This window comes from Danio rerio, chromosome 13, assembly GCF_052040795.2.
Source record: "Danio rerio strain M-AB ecotype USA chromosome 13, GRCz13ab, whole genome shotgun sequence".
NCBI lineage: Eukaryota > Metazoa > Chordata > Actinopteri > Cypriniformes > Danionidae > Danio > Danio rerio.
The window spans coordinates 39,659,096-39,680,662 of record NC_141033.1 but is presented as its reverse complement, the minus strand read 5'-3'; the positions used below and the strand labels follow the sequence as shown (position 1 = coordinate 39,680,662).

The 21,567-nt window shown below is 35.0% G+C and overlaps 1 protein-coding gene across 23 annotated transcripts in view; it reads right to left on the bottom strand.

Annotated features, from left to right (window-relative positions):
- Positions 1-21,567, bottom strand: part of esr2b (estrogen receptor 2b) — a 45,686-nt gene that overhangs the window by 12,123 nt on the left and 11,996 nt on the right. For 7 of the 23 annotated variants that reach the window (XR_015504935.1, XR_015504933.1, XR_015504927.1 and 4 more), the window contains 6 exons: positions 17,801-17,974; positions 14,451-14,897; positions 11,407-11,597; positions 8,219-8,335; positions 4,897-5,247; positions 2,761-2,899 (listed from right to left, as the gene is read on the bottom strand). Coding sequence is in view for 9 of the 23 variants with exons in the window: in XM_087277493.1 (XP_087133619.1) it covers positions 2,761-2,899; positions 4,897-5,247; positions 8,219-8,335; positions 11,407-11,597; positions 14,451-14,842 (1,190 nt within the window). In the remaining 14 variants the exon portion in view is untranslated. 23 annotated transcript variants of the gene reach the window in all.

The following is a 21,567-nucleotide window of genomic DNA, read 5'->3' as shown; positions in this document are numbered from 1 at the left end:
AGAACCACTAAAACTTTTATTGGTGAAATTAGTTTCCCTATAGTTATGAGTTGAATAAGCAGAAAATAAAAAACAGACAAATAGGTATAGACGTAAGGAAGAAAAAGACAATGCAAGTTAATAGCATACAGATCACAGAGTTTAGAATGGATACAGATGACCTTAGTTTTAAGGGAAAGACAAAGGAAGTACATGCTATCTCGCACACTTTCTCTCTCTCTCTCACACACACACACACACACACACACACACACACACACACACACACACACACACACACACACACACACACACACACACACACACACACACACACACACACACACACACACACACACACACACACACACACACACACACACACACACACACTCAGAAGTGTGTGAGAAATTAATAGTACAAACTAAGCTTGTGTTATGAGAACACACCAAGGTTTGTTAAGATCCTAGAGATAATCACCAAGGAAGAGGAATATTCAATTTCACAGACACACATATAAATAAAACAAGCACACATACACACACATGCAAAATGCCACACACTGATAAAAAAACTAACAAAAACATGCCTATGTTAACTATGACAAACAAGGTTTTTCCTTCCACTTGTAATATTTTCAGGCTCAGATGTCAGCCAAAGATGTATTCTCAAAATCAATTTGTTCAAAACCTTTATGAGTTTCTATTTCAGCTGAAGACTAAAGATGATATCTTGAAAAATGGTGGAAACTATTGGCTATTGACATCCGTAGTAGGAAAAGGTCCCACTTTATATTAAGTGTCCTTAACTACTATGTACTTACATCAAAAAAATAAATACAATGTACTTACTGCGTTTATAATGTATTTGAGAACACTTGTGGTGCTTTTGAGTTGGGATAGAGGTTGGGTTATGGACAGGTTTGCTGTTATGGGTATGTTTAAGGGTGGGTTAAGGTGTAAGGGATGGTCAACAGTGTATTTACAAATGTAATTACAAAAGTTAATTACAGATGTAATTACATACATGTATTTAATCAAGCATAAGTACACAGTAAATACATGTATTTACACAATAAGTACATTGCAGCAAACGATTAATTCCTATGTAAGTACATATTAGTTAAGGCCAATTAATATAAAGTGGGACCTAGGAAAAAGATACCATGGAAGTCAATGTTTTATGCTTTTTAATAAAAAAAATAAAATAAAATAAAAAAAAAAAATATATATATATATATATATATATATATATATATATATATATATATATATATATATATATATATATATATATATATATATATATATATATATATATATATATATATATATATAGTTCGTATTCATCATAAGAAAGCTCAAACTGGTTTGGAACAAGTGGAGGGTGACTAATGGAAACCTGCCCCTTTAACAAAAAGTTACATTTATGCACATCTCACAAAAAAAACATTGTGTGCCCTGGCCTGGACACACAACAGCTGATTATCTGAAGGTCAATGAATAAATCCACTAAACACTAGTGTTTTTCAAATGTTACCATCAAACAAGATATCCCACTCCCACTGCTGAAAGACGCCTTTAGATTTCAAGCATCTCTAATCTAAAATATTTTACACCACATATTTGGTGAAACATTTTTAAATTTATTTCATACAAATTAAAATACCCTCATAAGATCTGAACTAATTCATACCAAACCACATTTGAAATCTGAATTCTAATATTAACTTCTATTAATGGCACATTTAGCATAGTGTTAGATTTTATACCATAAAAGTGAGAATTGTATTACATTTGCCAAATTTCTAGCTTGCTATTAGCACATTTCAACAGTCATATTTGTCAGCTGCTGTAAAAAAAAGTAGCTTTGCATAATTTTAAGGGCTACATGATTAATAAAGCAACCAAAGTAAGCAAGCCAGAAAATGACTGCTGGAACAGACTGATTAGATATGAGCACATTGTGGGGAGTCACTAATAATCATTGGATTTCAAAAACTAATTGAAACTGTCTGCAGTGGAAATACTCCTGAATTATCCTCTCAGAACTGTGCTTTAATTTTGGTTTTGAGTAAATATTATTGTGAACAGTCTTTACACAGATGGTTTTCTCCAAAATTCCTCCCCAAAAATGATGTTTACAACATATATGCACTCAACATGACATATTTACCAATCTAAATTAATCCAATCTAGTTTCAGATTCTGGAAGTTGTTTATATTAAAATATGCAAATTTGTAATTGATTAACAAACTTTTTAATGTTTATTTTACTAGTGCACATTGTTAGGCTTAAGAGGAACAATTAATCCACTGAAATCATTTTGGACAATCTTTAATCAAAAACTAACCTTTTGCTTCTGATCTGGTGGTCCTTCTCTGATGACAGTGGTTTGAACCGTTAGGTGAGATACTATATGCTTTAGTGTTAGTTTGCTAAAATAAAAACATATCTGTATGCAAAAATGAAACCGGTCCTCTACTCAGTATTCCATTTCAGTTGGAAATACGTCAAATAAATACTAAAATAAAAGTCAGCAGCAACATCTAGTTGCAATCTAGTTCCCATATTTGAGTACAAGTGCATTATATGTATTCTGAACAGATCCTACTTTTACACAAATCATTTAGAAGAAACATTTTTTTAAAGAGATTCAAGCTTTAGATCAGCTTCCGCTGGATTGTTTGAGGTGTTTAGAGGAAGTATTTTCAGCTTGACAGAGCCATCAATCGCATTTGTGTGAATGTAAATGTAGCTAATGTCAGTGTCAGGGTTCACCTGTTGAGCTTGAGGTCAGGGGTGAAGATGAGTTTCCCAGGATGATCCACAGATCTCCACATCAATCCTAACATCAGAATATCCAGCCAGCAGCATTCCAGCAAATGCACCTGATCTGACAAAGTCAACTCTACAAAACCTGTAAGAGGAGCAACAGACACACAAATGACTTCCAGAACACATTTACACACACCTGCTGTCACTGACCTAAAACATTTATATTATTAACTATAAACTTAATTGTAAAATAACCTTAAAAGTTTCACTGAAATCAATATATAAGTTTTTTGGGGGGTTGTAATAGTGCGTGTACATGTTTATTTGCACATTATTTTAGTTGTTTTAGAACCCCAGCAGCGTGGTGAGACACAAACATGCAAAAACATTTAAATGGACATGCACCCTTTTATAAATATGTTACTTCTACAGTTATCGTTAAGTTAGTGAGCATAAATTTAGCATCTAGAAGACATAAAAATTCAAAACATGCAGTTTCTTTCTTCAGAGTATGGATCGTTGATGCTTATGACATCACTCTGCACTCCAGCGTCTTATCACATCTTCAGATCAATCAAATATGTTTCATATAATCAAACGTTCATAATGAAGGTTCACCTAAACACTTGCATTTGAAAATAAAATAATAAACAAGAGCCAACACATGTTTATCTGAAATCCTCTACGTTTATTAGTCATGAAAAACAGAAAAGCAATGCCAGTAGCTGCGGTTTTAAAACACACTGTGCTATGTACTTTACGCTCAACTATCCATGGCAAGCCCATAGGAGAAAAATGCATTGCACACACAGGAAAACACAACATTTAAGATCAAGTTTCTCTGACTTTCACTCACTTTCCTTTGATTTATTCCCTTCTTTATCAGGGGTCACAACAACATAATGAACCCTCAATTACTCAGTTGCCATGACAGTAACCAACAGACCAACACACTCTCCATTTCATGTACACACTCACACTATGGCCAATTAACTATATCCAGTTCACATATTCTGCATGGCATTGGACATTAAGGGAAACCGAAGCACATGGTGGACATCAACACAGGTATGGCTACAACCTGCAAACTCCACACAGAAACAGAAAGGCATCCTGGCACAAAAATGATATCCTGGCTTAGCCTGAACCAGGGGAGGACTGGCCATATGGAGCACCGGGTGTTTCCCGATGGCCTGACGGTTTATCTGGCCTGCCACCGCAATTCTGGCCTGCCCAACCACTCATCCCGCCAGTGCCGCCACCCACTTTTCATAAACATCGCGCTCCATCACCCCACTTTTTGCTGCTAAGCTAACCTGCTAACCACTAAGCCACCATGCTTCCAAGATTATTTCTGTTACATACAGTGCACTATTTAAATAAACAATCCCGACAGTATAAATATGATTTCCATTAAGGTGAATGAAGTCTGGCTTCATGTCAATGACAAACTGTCACAGTACACCCACATATGTCCTCTACTTCCTTAAGATAGAAAACCATAAAGCAGATCAAATCCATGCCTGGTGCAGACCACAAAACATATTGGAACCCTCTGAATGGCAATGAATATTATAGCATTAGTGGCTAGACAGAATTAGCACTGCTATTAAAGACTGTTTGTAATGAGTCTAATGTGCCGTAGCTCAACAACTCCTGCTGGCCAAGCTAAACAAAACCCTATTGCAGATTTATAAAACAGGGGAGGTGTTACATGATATGTCCCACACTGAAATGACATCATACACTGACAAAAGCTGCACATTTCAGGGTATTTAAGAAGGCATTTAAAACATATTTTTTTGATGTACATTAATTTTTGATTGAACATTTTGATGCACAATATTTCAGATTTTTGACATCTATGTTGATCCTGGAACAACTTCCAATCAGCCAATCAGAATTAAGGGATAGTTTGTGTTAAGTCTAGGCTTACGGTTAGGTGTATGCACTTCTAGATGATTGTTACCCAACTATTATTCCCCTCTGATTTTGGGAATAATTTACAGTTATGGTTAGGTTTAGAGGTAGGGTTAGGTATGGATTACATTTTAGAACAAAAAATGCTCCAGAATCAACATAGATATTAATCCAGGATTGCATCGTATTTGGCAAAATCATAACGTGCCATATACACACCTGGTATCTTCTTCGCCCAGCTAATCATGAGCACCAGCTCCTTGTCGGCGAGGCTTGTTAGTGACATCATCATGCTAGCCTCAGTGTATGGCTTTTTCACCGGCTCTCTCAGGTAAATTTGAGGTGGCTCCGCCTCTAGAATACAGCTGACCAATTGTTCAGGGGAATAGTTCAGGCCCCGTCCCTCAGCTCTGCCCCCTGAAGGAAAGAGGTGCTGAGAGGGACTGAGGGGGAACTCTAGATGCTGCTGGGATTGACCTCTGAGTCCTACCACCCCGCCAGAGCTGTCTCTGATTTGGGGGTTACGACGATGTCGAGCACCTCGATAACTGCAGCGCTCCCTCCTCACACCTGTCGAAACACACAAGAACACACACGCATCAAAAGTGCACACATACTGTCTAAGACAGGGGTCACCAAACTTGTTCCTGTAGGGCCGGTGTCCTGCAGATTTTAGCTCCAACCCTAATCAAACACACCTGAACAAGCTAATCAAGGTCTTGCTAGGTATACTTGAAACACGCAGACAGGTGTGTTAAGGCAAGTTGGAGCTAAACCCTGCAGGGACACCGGCCCTCCAGGATCGAGATTGGTGACCCCTGGTCTAAGACATTAACATACTCACTGTAACATCTCTTCAGAATAAGTATACACTATAAAAAGCAATTACTTAAAAAAATAACCTAGTGGTTAGCGCGCTGTCGCACTTTAGGCTGTAGCACTTCAGGGCATCCTGAGTTCAAACCCGACTCGAGGACGTTTCCTGACCTTACCCCCACTCTCTTTCCTGCGTCTTGACTGACTACTGTCCTAATAAAGGCCAAAAATCAATCGTAAAAAAAAGCTAAGTATTTCTGTTCCTTCTTAGAACTATTAGGTTTACTTAACTTAATTGTATAATTATGCACATAGTTCATTTACTTAATCATTTAAGGGTGGTGTTTACTCATCTTTTTAATTAAAGTCAATGATCGCTTTTTATAGTGTACACAAGGCTCAAGTCAAACTACTTTAAAATATCTGGAGAAGAAAAGGGAAGACACTGCACCAAACAACCCATATAGAAATTAGATCTGTGGTAATATACGCAAATTGCATATATAAGATACAAGTTTATATTTGGATTTAGCATGTGTAAAATATGTCATATGAGCAAAATATATTTTAACCATTAGAATTCCATATATGTATATACATTTTTCAAATATATTAGTTATAATTTTATATACGTGTTCACAAATGTGAAAATATACATGAAATACATGAAAAGATATGTGAAATCCTTATAATATGTCATTTGCATGTATTCAGTGCTTAATTTGTGAATTGCAAGGTCCCGAAACAGATTGGGGTAACGGATGCGGCATGTTACTCTAGAATGTAGTGGTGTAGCGCACAAAATTGGAGACCGGGAGGGGGGAAGGGTTGCGGTGGGTGCTAGTAGGGCGAAAGTGGATGGCGGAGGAGGAGGAGGGCGGATGAGGAAGGGGATCGGTAAAATGAGGTGCCGGATCAGAATTCAGAGGTGCCAGATCACAAATTAAGCCTTGCATATATTATCATAGATCAATTTTCTATATGGAAAAAAACTTGAAATTTATGCACCTTGCAATATCAGCTAATTCAAATGTTATCACTCAATTTAATGGGCGTTATCAGTGATTATCTACTGATAGATATGGGCCAATAGAGGCCTTCTGTGCCTACTGGTAGGCCCAGAAGGCTGTTATTATCCGTACACATGGTTAATCACATTCAGCTGTGGCTGGAAGTTAACGAGAATTTATACTATTTATTTAATGTCCTTTTAAATGTATTTCATTAACGTCTACTCTATTCCAACCCAAAACCCAACCGTAACAGTAATGTAAAAACAGATCTGGATCTGGAGTCTTCTCTATTTGTATATCCGATTAACAATATGGATGGATGACTACTAGCAGGCACAGAAGGCCCATATCTATCAGCTGATAACTACTGATAACGCCCATTCAATCGAGCGATAACATTTGAAGCTGGTGGCAATATTGACATTTAGGGCTTTTGGTTTTATTACAGTGTGTTTAATATAAGTTTAATTGAAAGAAAACCTCCAAAATACAGTATTTTTTATTTTTATTTTGTTTATTTCACTTTGATGTTCTACTAAAAAGTAAGTTTCTGTATGTAAATTTCAGTTACGATTCATATTTTTACCAGCTGAACCATATATCTCCACAGTTTAATTCATATCGGGTGGGGTTTATTTCTGCATTCCTCCTCTCCTCTTTATCTCACATCAAACTAAGGGTTGTAGAGTCATGGTTAAGCATATATCTTGTCCGAGCCGTCAAACTGATGTCATCAGAAAAGAACTGCCATTGCAAAGCGGATACAGTTAGATTTGATTAAAGATTACCAAAACAAACTGTTTTACTTGCATGGATTAATTGTTCACCTTAAGACTAACAGTGTGCACTAGAAAAATAAATAATGTATTTTATGATTTCATGTTGTACTTAGGGGCAACACGGTGGCTCAGTGGTTAACACTGTTGCCTCACAGCAAGAAGGTTGCTGGTTCAAGTCCCAGCTGGGTCCGTTTGTTTGTTTGTTTACACTTAATTGTCCCCGTCTTGGAAGTTGGCATTTCTGTGTGGAGTTTGCATGTTCTCGCCGTATTCGAGTGGGTTTCCTCTAGGTGCTTGGGTTTCCCCCACAGTCTAAAGACATGCACTATAGGTGACTTGAATAAACTAAATTGGCCATAGTGTATGTGTGTGTATGAGTATGTATGGATGTTTGCCAGTACTGGGTTGCAGCTGAAAGGGCATCCCCTGTAACATATGCTGGATAATATTTAAGTTTAATTTATATATGTACGCTGAAGGTTTAACAAGGGATTATGTCCATAGATAATTTGCATATTTTATATTACTTTGTTCCAATAAACTGTATGTTTGCAATCATTTCTGAATTGCACATTGATAAAGAGACTCCCCAAAACCCCTCTGTGAAAACTCTCGACCCTGTGAGATGAAACTGGAATTTTGAATCTGATGTCATGCAGTGTTGAGATGTTTGAGCAAGAAAAGTTAGCAAACAATACCTAATTTGCATATTCAAACTACTTTTATTACAAAAAAATGTTTGCAATTCTTAAGGTAATCTGTCTGGTGGGAAAGTATGATGGTAATTATTAGTAAACGTTTCACCCTATTCAACTGCAGTGTCTTGCCTTAAAAGGGAGGTTCAATATTAAAAATTATGCATACAGTATTGTAGGTTTCTCTATATAAATACAGTATGTGGCTACACACAGAAGCGGAGAGGCAGCTGCATACCACACTTCATCATGCCCACTTCATAGCACTTGCGGAGTCGACAGGCCTGACAGCTCTTGCGTCTGCTCTTGTCAATAGTGCACTGGTTGGTGGCTGGACAAATATAGTCATTGTGACCTGAAGACAATAAAAAGTCAATATCTGAAATTACAATTCAAGAACTGTGAATCCAGATTATTAATGTCATCCAAGATTATTGCCTAATATTCATATTGTACAATATGTCAGAACTAATTAACATCAGATATTGACTGATATAAGAGATGTTTACATAATTCTAAAACTTGTCTTTTTAATTATGCAAAATTATTTGTATAAGATGTGCTTCCAGGAATATGATGCTAATAATGAAGTTTGAAATGATTTTTTAAGCAATATAATAAAACACCTAGAGCACTCTACAGTCAAACAGTTTTGTGCACACATAGAGCTATGAAACCACAGGAAAATTATCAGCTTTTCATATTTATGATGTATAAATACAGTTTGTGTTTGAATAAATACATAAATGTATTATTCAGTAAACTACAGATGACATTTCTTCCAAATTTAAAAATAAAATGTTGGGATTTAGGGCATTTTAGCATATTGTGACAATGGATCCAAATTGCAAAAAGATGCCAATGACCTATACATTTTGTAATTCATAATAAAGAAATCAATCCACGCTTGGTGGAATAACTCAGATTTTAAACAAATTAACCCTTGTGCACTGTTAAAGTTGACTACCTTTCGTTATGTTAGGGATGAAAACATCCACTGAATTAAACTGTTATAAAAATGCATCAGATAAATATTTTTTTTTACAAATGTTTTTGCGGAAATCTGTTAATCAACCTCACTCCTGATCAAAACTACTGAACTGCTTAGAAAATTACAGGATTTTAACTCTTTAATTGTCAAGTTCACAAATTGTGTCACTGATTAAGCACACAAAATAAGATATTTTCAATGTGGACTGGATTGTTTTTACCTTTCTTGAATGTCTTGGACATGTGTACGATTGGTAACAACATTGGCCCTGATGCATTGTTAGATTTTAATTTTTTCTCCCTAATTTACTGTTGGTGGCTGTTTTTGCTTTATTGACATCCATTATAACCACATTTAATGCTGCATAAATACACAGTCTTTGTTTTTGTTTACTCCATGTAGTTCTTAGAGCTGAGACGCATTTCTCAGACGCATCAAGGTAAGTGGGTAAAGGTCACTTTCTCACACACACAGACAGACATACACACACTTAAATTTGCTGTTATACTCCATATAAAATCCCGAAACTAAGCTTTTTTTGCACATGCCTATCTAAATGGTTAATAGTGCCAACTGAAGATTAACAGTAAAAATTTAAATGTTCTCTTCCCAACAGGGAAAACCACCAACAATCAAAAATGCATAATTATATAGTGTCATGGTTTTTGTAATCAAAAAAATATGTTTTTAATTGAAGTCAATGGGGCAAAAATTGCCACCAACAGTAAATTAGGGAGAAAAAAATTAAATCAATGAAAAAGAATGCATGAAAGGCAATGTTGTTTCACACGTCCAAGACTTTGATAAAAGTAATTTTAAAAAAAAACTGTTTATAATTACTTTTTATATTGAAAATACGTCATTTTGTGTGTTTTTTCACCAAATCACAGTGACATCATTTATGAATTTGGCAATTAAAGAGTTAAAATCATGTAATTTTCTAAACAATTTAGCAGTTTTGATCAGGACTGAGGTTTACTAACAAATTTATGCAAACATTTGTAAAAAATATATCTGATGCATTTACAGCAGTTTAAAGTAGTTGATGTTTTTACCCCTATGACACCAAAATTGTAGTACATTTGCCCAGAGCGTATGGTTGAGGTTTTTTTATTTTGTATTTTTTTTGTGTGTTATTTTCTCAAAATATGTGTCAAAATAAGATTTGTCACCAAAAATCACATATATATATATATATATATATATATATATATATATATATATATATATATATATATATATATATATATATATATATATATATATATATATATATAAAGTATATATATATAAAGTAAAGTAAAGTTATTTAAACTATTAGAGAATAAAACAAATAAACATTGGTAAATCCAGGAAAAGTGAGAATTTTCAAGTGGTCTCAATTTATTAACAGTGCACAAATTGCTAAACGTCTTCATACACATTTTTGATAACACTTTATAATAAGGTTGTATTAGTTAATGTTAGTTAATGCATTTACTAACATGGACAATCAATTAACAACACATTTATTACAGTATTTGTTTATGTTAGTTAACATTAATTAATTAAAATACTGTTGTTCATTCTTTGTTCATGTTAACTTAAGGTAACTAATGCTAGCAAGCATGAATTTGGATGTTTATAATTCATTAGTAAATGTTGAACTGATTAACAAATGCTGTTGTTCATTATTAGTTAATGTTAGTAAATACATTAACTAATGAAACCCTAAAGTGTGACCATAACATTTATACACACTTATAAACACACTTCTATAATAATCTTAAGCAAAGTAATTATTGTATGAACAACTCCAAACTGATCAGAGACTACATTTCTGCCTCAAACAAAATGCAGTGTATAGTAACAGACTGTGTGTCCTTAAAAGACTTAAATACTGAGTGGTTTTGACTGAGACGTACTAATCGCATGCCGTTTTATATATCTGACCTTTTGAGTAGTGTCTATTGATTGAAAGGTCAAAACAAACTTGTTTTAAGGTCTCATGAGGAACGCGGTGCACTGACCCTGACATACATGCACGCAAAACAAGTACAGTATTGTTTACAGATTCGGTCACACTTTATTTTGATGGTCCGTTTGCTGAATTTGAGTTACATTGCATCTGCATGCCAACAAATTCTCATTAGATTATAAGTGGACTGTTAGGGTAGAGTTAGGGTTGGGGTTAGGGTTAATGTAGATTATGTACTTGCAAAATTTCTTATAGTCAGCTAAAAGTCTGTTGAAGAAGCAGTATCAACAGATATTAAGCAGACAGTCTACTATTACTCAAATGGACCATCAAAATAAAAGTGTTAACAAAGATTCAAGCAACAAAAAAAACAACAACTAAAACCTGAATACTCAAAAAGCTAGAAAACTTCCATGTCATTTGAGAAGAGCATGCATTCAACTTATTACATGTTAAATGCGTTGACCATGAGCATTACCTTGAATGCTACGCTTGAAGAAAGCCTTGCACCCTTCACATGACCAGACACCATAGTGATACCCAGAAGCGTAGTCATGGCACACGGCGCAGAAGTGAGTGTCTCCTTTACCCACAATGCTCGCGGAGGGATTCAAGCCATTGTCACCTTCTAGCTGCTGTCCTAACAGCTTTGTATGACTAAGGACAGAACTAGAAAAGATGAAGGTACAGATGAAGTAAAAGAGGATAAGAAGAAAAGCTTTTAAAACATGTTATGAAGAAAATATGAGTGGTGTTGGTCTTACTTTAAGAATGTTATCAGGGGTTCATTTGATGTACAATAAATGCAAAACAGCTTCAGGATGTCGAGCAAACTATACAACAGTCTAAACCTACAACCCTCAAGCAGCCATTGCTAGTTGTTTATGTAGTCAATGGGAAGCTTATAAAGAATATATTTGCTAACTTTGTGTAAGTTGTCAGAACACGCTCATGTATGGAGTGCATACTTATCATCGTCATAACAAGACACACACGCATTCATCGCTGTACATCACGATTTATGTTGAAAGGTAAGAATCCAACATCCAATAGAGCACATTTAGTCCAACAACAAAATAGTGTTGAATTACGGATGGTTATTCGTTTGTTTATGTCACCGTTTCTGCAGGAGACCCGTTGTTTACACTGTTTACTATGTTACGCACAAAAAGTCATCTTTGTAGTAAAAAGCAAGACGATGTCATAGCTTACAATGTTACAAATAATATGAAGCAAGCTGAATAAAAAATCTAAGTTATACTAAAATCTAAACAAACGAGTTAAATGTTTGATTTTAAAGTCAGTATGCAATGTAAGTTGATTCAGACTTTTATTCCAGTATGATGATGCATTTTCAACTGAAATTGAATATTGAGTAGGGGGCAGGGGTTTACTTTTGCATTCCTCCTCTTGTCTTTATATCACATTAAACTAAGTGTTATAGAAGCATGACTAAGCACATATCTTGCCCGAGCCATCAAACTGATGTCATCAGTGAAGAACCGCCATTGCAGAGTGGATACAAACAGTTAGATTTTGATTAAAGATTACCGAAACAAACTGTTTATTTAACTTGCATGAATTTATTGTTCACCTTAAGACCAACAATGTGCTCTAAAAAATTAACAATAAAATTAATGATTTCATGTGGACTTAAATCTGTGTTTACCATTTTATGTTTTACAAATTTATCATTATTATTATAAATTTATTTAATTCTAATAACATTATATTTTATTATTTTTGTACAGAAATAAGTATTCTACGTCAACAGCAAAAAAAAAAAAAAACTGCCGAAAAATTACTTAAATTGTTATTAACATAAACTTGTTAAAAACACTTATAGTGGGAGCAAATAATGTCTTCCCTGCTTTCTGTAATCCTATCAAATCAGACCTATGACAAAATCTGAGAGTAGTGACCGCAATTCTGAGACTTATAGGGCTCTATTTAGGTGCAAAGTGTAAAGAAAAGAAAAATGCAAATAAAATAAAATAAAAAAAAAATTAAGGGAGTGTCCGAATCCACTATTTGCTATTTGAAAGATGAAAAAATACACTTTGCACCCTGGTGCATGGTCAAACAGGGTTGTACTTATTTTCCTAATGAGTTATGGTTGTGTTTTGAACATAACGTGCACTTAAACAATCAGATTCTCATCTCCCATTCCCTTTAAGAGTCAGTTGCGTCGCACCATGGCGCATTTATTATTTACATTGCGGACTTTGTAGGTGGAAAAACTGAAAGCTTCACTAGCGAGAAAACAGTTAAACAGAGCATCTGCAGCCCAAGGATAAAGAACAAGCCTCCTCCATTCACCCTCTATACTTTACTTTTACTCTTTACTTTACTCCTTTACTTTTGTGGATAAGAGAACGGTGCTGTGCTCACTCCGCTAAAGACATCCATTAGCCTACATATTAAATTTTGTTTGTTAAGCACAAAGATTTGTTTCAAATCTATTCCTAAATTTAGTTCTAATTTCCAGCAAACAAATAAATGAACAATAATACCGAAATGTGGACAACAAACTAAGTTATATTTAAACACACATCCTGTTCTTATGCCCCATATGGGAATACATACATCTCTAAAACCTGACAGGTGAAAAATCTAAACTTGTTTTTATTCAAACTAATATAAATATGCTTATAATAAATAATACTGCTAATAATAACATTATACAAATGCAAATTGTCATGAATAAACTGGAAAAAAAACACAAAGAAGGCATGGAGGTTGTAGTTTTTATACTTTTGTAGTAAATAATAATAAATAAATTTGTAACATTTTAATCCTTTAATTCTTTTCATTTGTAAAGATATTTGTGTATTGCTATACATCCTGTGTGTATTACTGTGTGTATAAATAACGCGCTCTGTGCTGGACTTTAGACCAGCTTTTAGTTGGTCAATAGCACAGTCTTTTTCAGTTCTTTAAAATAGCAATTCGCCAACAATGTGTTTTAACCCACTTCCTTTTTATACTGGAACACCCATGAGTCCACAAAGTGGTGCAAATGGATTTGCTATTTATACAATGTGACGTATAAAGTGAAAATTAGGGTTGAGCTGGTCTGAAGATAGAAACAAATTGCGTCGAACACATCTTGTGCCTTACTGCGCCAGGTGTATGTGCAAGTGTCAAATATGACCAAATCTTAGAGTCAGGATTGCAATTCTGAAAAGACTCTGAGTCTTCCTAATGTTTTTATTGTCTGTCCTAAAAAAAAAAAATAACCTTCTCAACAAGTTGATTAAAGATGATTAAAAAAACTACCAAAAATAACACATTTTAAGAAACTAAAAAACAAACAGCTAAGGTGATTAAAAAAAACATTTTATGTCATAACAAATCTGTTACTGTTTCCATGGCAACCAAAAGGTACATGTGACAGCTGCCACCTAGAGACTAAATGAAAGTCTGAGTTATAATAAATGTCTGAGTTCATATGAACGTCTGAGTTATTTATAAGCCTGGACTAAAAGTCTGACTTATTTTTAAAGACTGAGTTATTCTCACCTGCTCTGGCTGAGCGTGTGTGTCTTGGCCTCCTCCCAGGCGCTGTGTGAACGTGTTTCGCTGTAGGCCAGCGGAGGCGGGCAGTGCAGAGAGTGAGGCGGCCACAGGATTGTGGGACTAAGCGGGACGAGGCTTTCGGACACAGGAGGACGATGGAAGCCGAGCACTGCAGAGGAGACGGGGCTGTAGAGCGTTAGGGCTCCGTGGTTGAACTCTCCCCCATGCGGTGGAGAGTAATCCTGACAGGCCTCCACATATGGGGAAGGAATGCAGACGGTCTGGTTGTCCATGCCGAGCGGGGAGGCGTAGAGCCGGGGTAAGAGGGCAGGCGAGGCCCCTCGATCGGCCTTGCTGGAGTCCAGGACAGGGGCAGGTCCAGGGGAGGAGCTCATGCTGGAGAACACAAGAGAGACCCTGGCCTGACACACTACTGCATCTCAGGCCCAACTGTGTCAGAGGAAGAAAAACACTGCCTGTTAGGCACACACACTAGCGTTCAAAGGTTTGGGGTCAGTATGACTTTTGCTTTTAGTTGGTTTTTTTAAGAAAATTAAAAAAGAGTACATTATACTTATCAAAACTATGCTTTTTTATTTTTACATTGTTACAAAAATTATCTTTCAAATAAATCCTGTTCTGCGGAACGTTCTAGTCATAAAACAATCCTAGAATAAATGTACTGTATAGTGGTTTCCAAAAAAAATATTAAGCGGCACATCTGTTTTTAATATTTATAACATGTTAAGTGCTGATCGAGCTCAACATTCTTAATGTTTGAATGATCTCTGAAGGATCATGTGACAATGAAGACTGCACTGAAAATTCAGAACTGCTAATTTACTGCTTTATTTTACATTATGATAAATATATGTCCAAGTTTCGTATAATCTTGTAATTTGTTATAGATTTTCTATAAAAGCATTTCTGTTCATGTCTATATTTCATGTTTTTATTTAAATTTTAGTAAAATATTTTATAATTTTTTTTTTTAAACATGTCCATCTGGTACATTTATATTTGTACTCTACCTGACAAAAGTCTTGTCGTCGATCCCAGTTTTAAGAGCAACAAATATTAACTAGACTTTTAGCTACTTTTAGGAAATGGCAGATTTTTTTGATGAATCATTTGTTGAACTGCATCCCAATCATCACAAATACTGCTGAAGACTTACTGGAACCTGTATGGACCCAGGATTCTCACAGAAATCAGTCAAGTATGGTGAAGGAAAAATCATGGTTTGGGGTTACATTCAGTATGGGGGCATGCACGAGATCTCCAGAGTGGATGGCAACATCAACAGCCTGAGGTATCAAGACATTTGTGCTGCTCATTACATTACAAACCACAGGTGAATTCTTAGAATAGCGCTCCTTCTCCTACTTCAGCCTCCACATCAAATTTCCTGCAAGCAAAGAAAATCAAGGTGCTCCAGGATTGGCCAGCCCAGTCACCGGACATGAACCTTATTGAGCATTTCTGGGGTAAGATGAAGGAGGAGGCATTGAAGATGAATGCAAAGAATCTTGATAAACTTTGGGCGTCCTGCAAGAACAGTTTCTTTGCCATTCCAGATGACTTTATTAATAAGTTATTTGAGTCATTACAGATATGAATGGATGCAGTCCTCCAAGCTCATGGGAGTCATACTAAATATTAATTCTTTTTTCACTGCATCATGATTTTATATTCTATACTGTATATTATTTCTGTTAAGTGACAAAACTTTTGTCAGACCTTACTGTTCTAATTAAATAATTGAAAATCAAGTGATGATCATATTTTATTTAGTAAAATAAGCGTAATCTGGAGGCCTTAGCCTTTCATTTAAGCCCCTCCTGATACCAAATGATCAATAAGAAGGCAAGTTATTATTTGTTGTTCCTAAAACCTAGATAGGTGACATGACTTTTGTCAGGTAGAGTAATATTATTTGTAATTGTAATGTTCAAGTAATATAAATTTCTCAAAAAAAAAAAAAAGCAGTTTGAATGGAACAGCACATATTCCACAAGACTTCACATTTCCTTCAAGTGTCACATACAGTTGAAATCAGAATTATTCGCCCCCCTTTGATTTTTTTTCCCGCTTTTTTAAATATTTCCTAAACTATGTTTAACAGAGCAAAGAAATTTTCACAGTATGTCTAATAATATTGTTTTTCTGGAGAAAGTCTTACTTGTTTTATTACAAGTAGAATAAAAGCAGTTTAATTTTTTTTTAAACTCTAAATTCAAAATGATTAGCCCCTTTAGGCAATTTTTTTTCAATAGTCTACAGAACAAACCATAATTATACAATAACTTGCTTACTAACCATCCTAGTTAACCTAATTAACCTAGTTAAGCCTTTAAATGTCACTTTAAGCTGTATAGAAGTGTCTTGAAAAATATCTAGTCAAATATTATTTACTGTCATCATGGCAAAGATAAAACAAATCAGTTATTAGAGGTGAATTATTAAAACTATTATGTTTAGAAATGTGTTGAAAAAAATAATAATTCAGGGGGCTAATAATTCTGTCTTCAATGTGTTGCCTGCATTTCCTTTAATGGTTTCTAAACCTCTTTGTTCTTTGTGATGTTTATGGTTTTTCCAGCCCCAGATCTTGTCAGACTACATAAAGACAATTCAGTGTACTCAAAAAGACAGATCATTAGTAGGGCCTTCTTTTTCTTTACATTAGCAGATGCACTGAAAAAATGACTGGCAAATAGATAAATGTCACAGAAGAACATGATACATATTGGAATGCAATTATTTCTAAATCTGTCAGAAGCACATGATGTAAAGTGAGACTGGTGCTGTCGATGGTACTGTAAAAAAGGCTTCAATGGCAGGTTACATTGCTCTCCTTTAGAGACTCGTCACACCAAGACAGACAGGATAACTGCTGTAATTGAGATACCGGTGATGTTTTTTCTTTGACATACCAGTTGTTTAACATTGAAAGGTGCTACTCTAAAATTACAATATCTGTGTCTGCACCAATTGACCAGTGATTACGTTCTTTGACACATAGGACCAAACTGCTCACTGTGACTAGAGTTTGAGTCCCAGCTAAGGGCCTTTGCCAATCCTTCCCCTTTCTCTCTGCTCCAACCAATTTCCAGTCAATCATCTCCACTGTTCTATTCATTAAACATAAAAAACTTTAATTATTTTTTATTAATTATTACAACTATTTTGTTATTATTAATTATTTTTAAAAGTCTAATATCTGTGTGATCAAGGCTTCAATATTCTACACATAACTCTCTAAAAATGCTAGTTACAAATGTCTGTGATTTCATGAAAATCAACGATGCTAAAAAGATTTGGTCATTCTGTAAAGTTAAAATGCTCTGTACCTTTAAGAGGAGTCAATAGCTTGTAGATGCCAGTTAATGGAGCGTACAGTACAGGCAAGTCAGGTCAGTCACTGAACCAAATTCATCTGTTTATTTAGTCAGAGATGCAGAGGAGAAAGTTCTTTTTAATCAGTTTGTCACAAAGGTCCAGAGTCCATCGTGCTTTAGGTAACACTGCAACCAGAGATGAACAAACAGTCTATGAGAATTATGAAGAGCGCCAAAGTAAACAGCAAGCCAGCGTGTGAGAGAGAGAGTTGTTAGTGCATGACCACGCTTGAGGATCATTAAAATATTGCAAGCCAGCATATCAAATTTATGTAGTGTTACTGAAAAAAGTGTGAAACCAATCCAGAACCAACAGGCTTCAGGAATATACACTCAGTGGCCACTGTATTAGGTACAAATTGCTAGGATCAGGTTGGACCCCCATTTGCCTTCATAAATGGATTTTTTGTGGCAAATATTTTATATATAAAACGTATAAATGTGTAGTTGACAAATAGATAAAACACCATTATTGAAGAAAAAAACTGATTTATGTAGTTTAAAGATGTTTGAAAAAATAATAGGGAGTGACTAACTTAATCGATTCTCATTCATTCCATTTATTTTTTTTGGCTTTGTCCCATCATTAAACTGGGGTTGCCACAGTGGAATGAATTGCCAAATTATCCAGCATATGTTTTACACAGCGGATGCCCGTCCAGCTGCAACCCATCACTGGGAAACATTGATACACACTCATTCACACTCATACACTACGGACAATTTAGCCAATCCATTTCACCTGTACCGCATGTATTTGGACTTGTGGGGAAAACCGGAGCTCCCAGAAGAAACCCGCGCCAAGACGGGAAGAACATGCAAACTCCACACAGAAAAGCCAACTGACTCAGCCGAGGCTTTTTACATTTTTACTGTACCTCCTATGTTGTGACAGCAAAAATTATGAAAAAAGTGTGATTTATCTAAAAGACTGATTTATCTTCATTGATGAACACTTCTCTCAATGTAGTGATATTTAATTTTACATTAAATTATTAATAAAAAAAAAATCTCCATGACTTGTTATACTTGTTAGACATTATTAATAAATAGCAGTTTCACACCAAAGGACAACAAAATGGAACAATTGTGTTCCAAAAAAGTTAAATATGTGAAAAGTTCAGAGACAAAAGCTTAACAGGTGCACGTCAGGGGCTTCACAGGGGGCTTCAGTCCCACGATCTATGACATTTCATTTAATAAAATTTTTCAGTGGAATTTTCTGATTTAAAATACTCATATTTTAAAAGGAAGTGGTTTTCAGCGACAAAATGTATCATGCTCCTGTGTTTTCAGAAATATATGAATGAAAAAAGAGACTGCCATGTTAACGATTTTCGTAAATGACACAGAATTTAACTATAATATGATCTGTATTTTACTGTAGGACAGTTACGCAGCATGTTACGGTATTTTAAAGTTGCACTGCGAATTATTGTTTATTTTATAGTAAAGATATGCAATACTGTAAATACATATACAGCAAGGTAAATGGTGCTGTAAATGTAAATACAGTATTTTTGCCGTTATTAATTTACAGAAAGTTACTGGCAAACTGCTGCCAGAAGGTTTCTGTAGATTCTACGGAAACTGTTAACAATGCAGCCAAGCTAAAAAGCAGTAAGTTATGGACTTTGAAAGAACATGCAAAGTCTTTTACAGTACATACTGTACATATATGCATACATACATACGGTACATACATAAAACACCAATGTGTAGGTTTCTGCATCAATAATGTAGTTTTAATTTTTCTAATTACATCAACAATGTAATTTTAATTACTTTTTATCAATAAATAATTGAACAAAATCGAATTAATACATTTTTAAAGAGTAAACAGGTAAAACTTTTTAAATGTGGAGTCTCTTACTTACAAAAAAGATGAGATGCTTTTGTGCTTTCTGGTTGTCGACAATGATTTTGTCTTTTTATGGCTTAAATTATTTTCCAGAGATTCATTTAAGACACAGCATGAGTATACTTTTCCATGCATTTTAAACATGTGAATTCACTGAAAATATTTGTAGATTTCATTTTATGAGCGCTAAAAAAAAATCCATTTTATGATTTACATGTGTTTTTAGTTTATTTACAAACATGGATTGCATTATGGGACATTGATCTTTGCTCTGTCTACTCTTGACGTTGAAAAACCAAATCTGCTGTTTAACAAAGTGACTTTTATATATATTTTGGTAGATTGAAATAATATACTATATAAGTAACAATATATAGAGAGAGAGAAATAAGTCTGTAAAATAGCAGAAAAAGTACAGGCAGTCTATTACCAGAATTTTTGTACCACAGTTTACAACACCAATACAGACATATGACCTCAAACTATTAAAAATGTCAAAAAAAAAAAAAAAAAAGTCACTTTTTCAAACTTTTTAATATCAAAAGTTGTTGGTGCAAAAATCAAGGTTCCATAATGCACTTTAAAATCATAAATAAATACAACATGAATCACAAAATATGAAAAACAGCTCATTTACAAACATTTCTTACAGTGGGGACAGACACTGAAATGAAATATGAGAAATTGTATTTAAACATAGTAAATAAAATTCTCAACAAAAACTATGAATTATGTTATACTCAAAACAACAAACTTGACTTTATTACCCAGAGTTCCCTGTTCTCTAGGCTAAAGGGCATCTGTGGGTCTTGGGTCAGAGATCTGGCCTGCTGCCTTAGTAAACACAAAGAGTAAAGGTGAGAGAGACATCACTGTGCCAACGCTATTACTGAGACAACTCCTGAAACATTGTGTTCTGCCTGAGAGAAGAACACACATCCATAAAGAATATACCCGGAAACATTATGCTGCATATTACGTATGAGTGCAGACTTGTCAGAGGACACTGTGTAAGTAGAACACGTGCATACAAACAGCAGCAATTAACACACCAGTAGCATGTGACCAACTACTGGAATCAGGAGGCAAAGTCCACTATTTAGTGTTGGATACAAATGCCAATGCCTGGCTCAAAAAGGAAGCTAGAGAATATTTAAGTCTGTATTTAGTATTACCAATTTCACAACCCATTCAGGTTGACTGCAATATCTCAATTAGAACCAACCAGTTAACCGTTGAGACAGCAGCACTCGCCCAGGTGACAACTGTAAAAAAAACTGGCAGTGATTTAAATGGATCATGGATTAAATAAATGAATTGAGATTTTTAAAAAGCTGCAAAAATAAGTAAACAGTAAAAATCTGTAAGCTGGATGACAGTAAGTTTTCTTAAAGGTGCAGTAGGTGATCTGCAAAAATGCTATACGTTAGCATATTATCTTTGAAACACAGTCCCTCTCCTGCAGTCCAAAGCCACGCCTCCTGAAATTACAAACGCACCCCTTTAAGATGACAGAGACTCACTAGTTCAAGGGCGGCCAACCCTGTTCCTGAAGAGCCACCTTCCTGCAGATTTCAGTGGCAATCCATATCAAACACACCTGCCTGTAATTATCACGTGGTGTTCAGGTCCTAATTAATTGGTTCAGGTGTGTTTGATATGGGTAGCAACTGAAATCTGCAGGAAGGTGGCTCTCTAGGAACAGGGTTGGCCACCCCTGGACTAGTTCATGTCATTCGCCAGTTAGAAAACTTTACAGTACTTTATAATACTACAATTCCAAACGTAAAACTATTATATCTAGCATGTTTTTAGTTGTGTAGCAAGGATCCAAGGATCACTGGTTTCATTTTCTCAC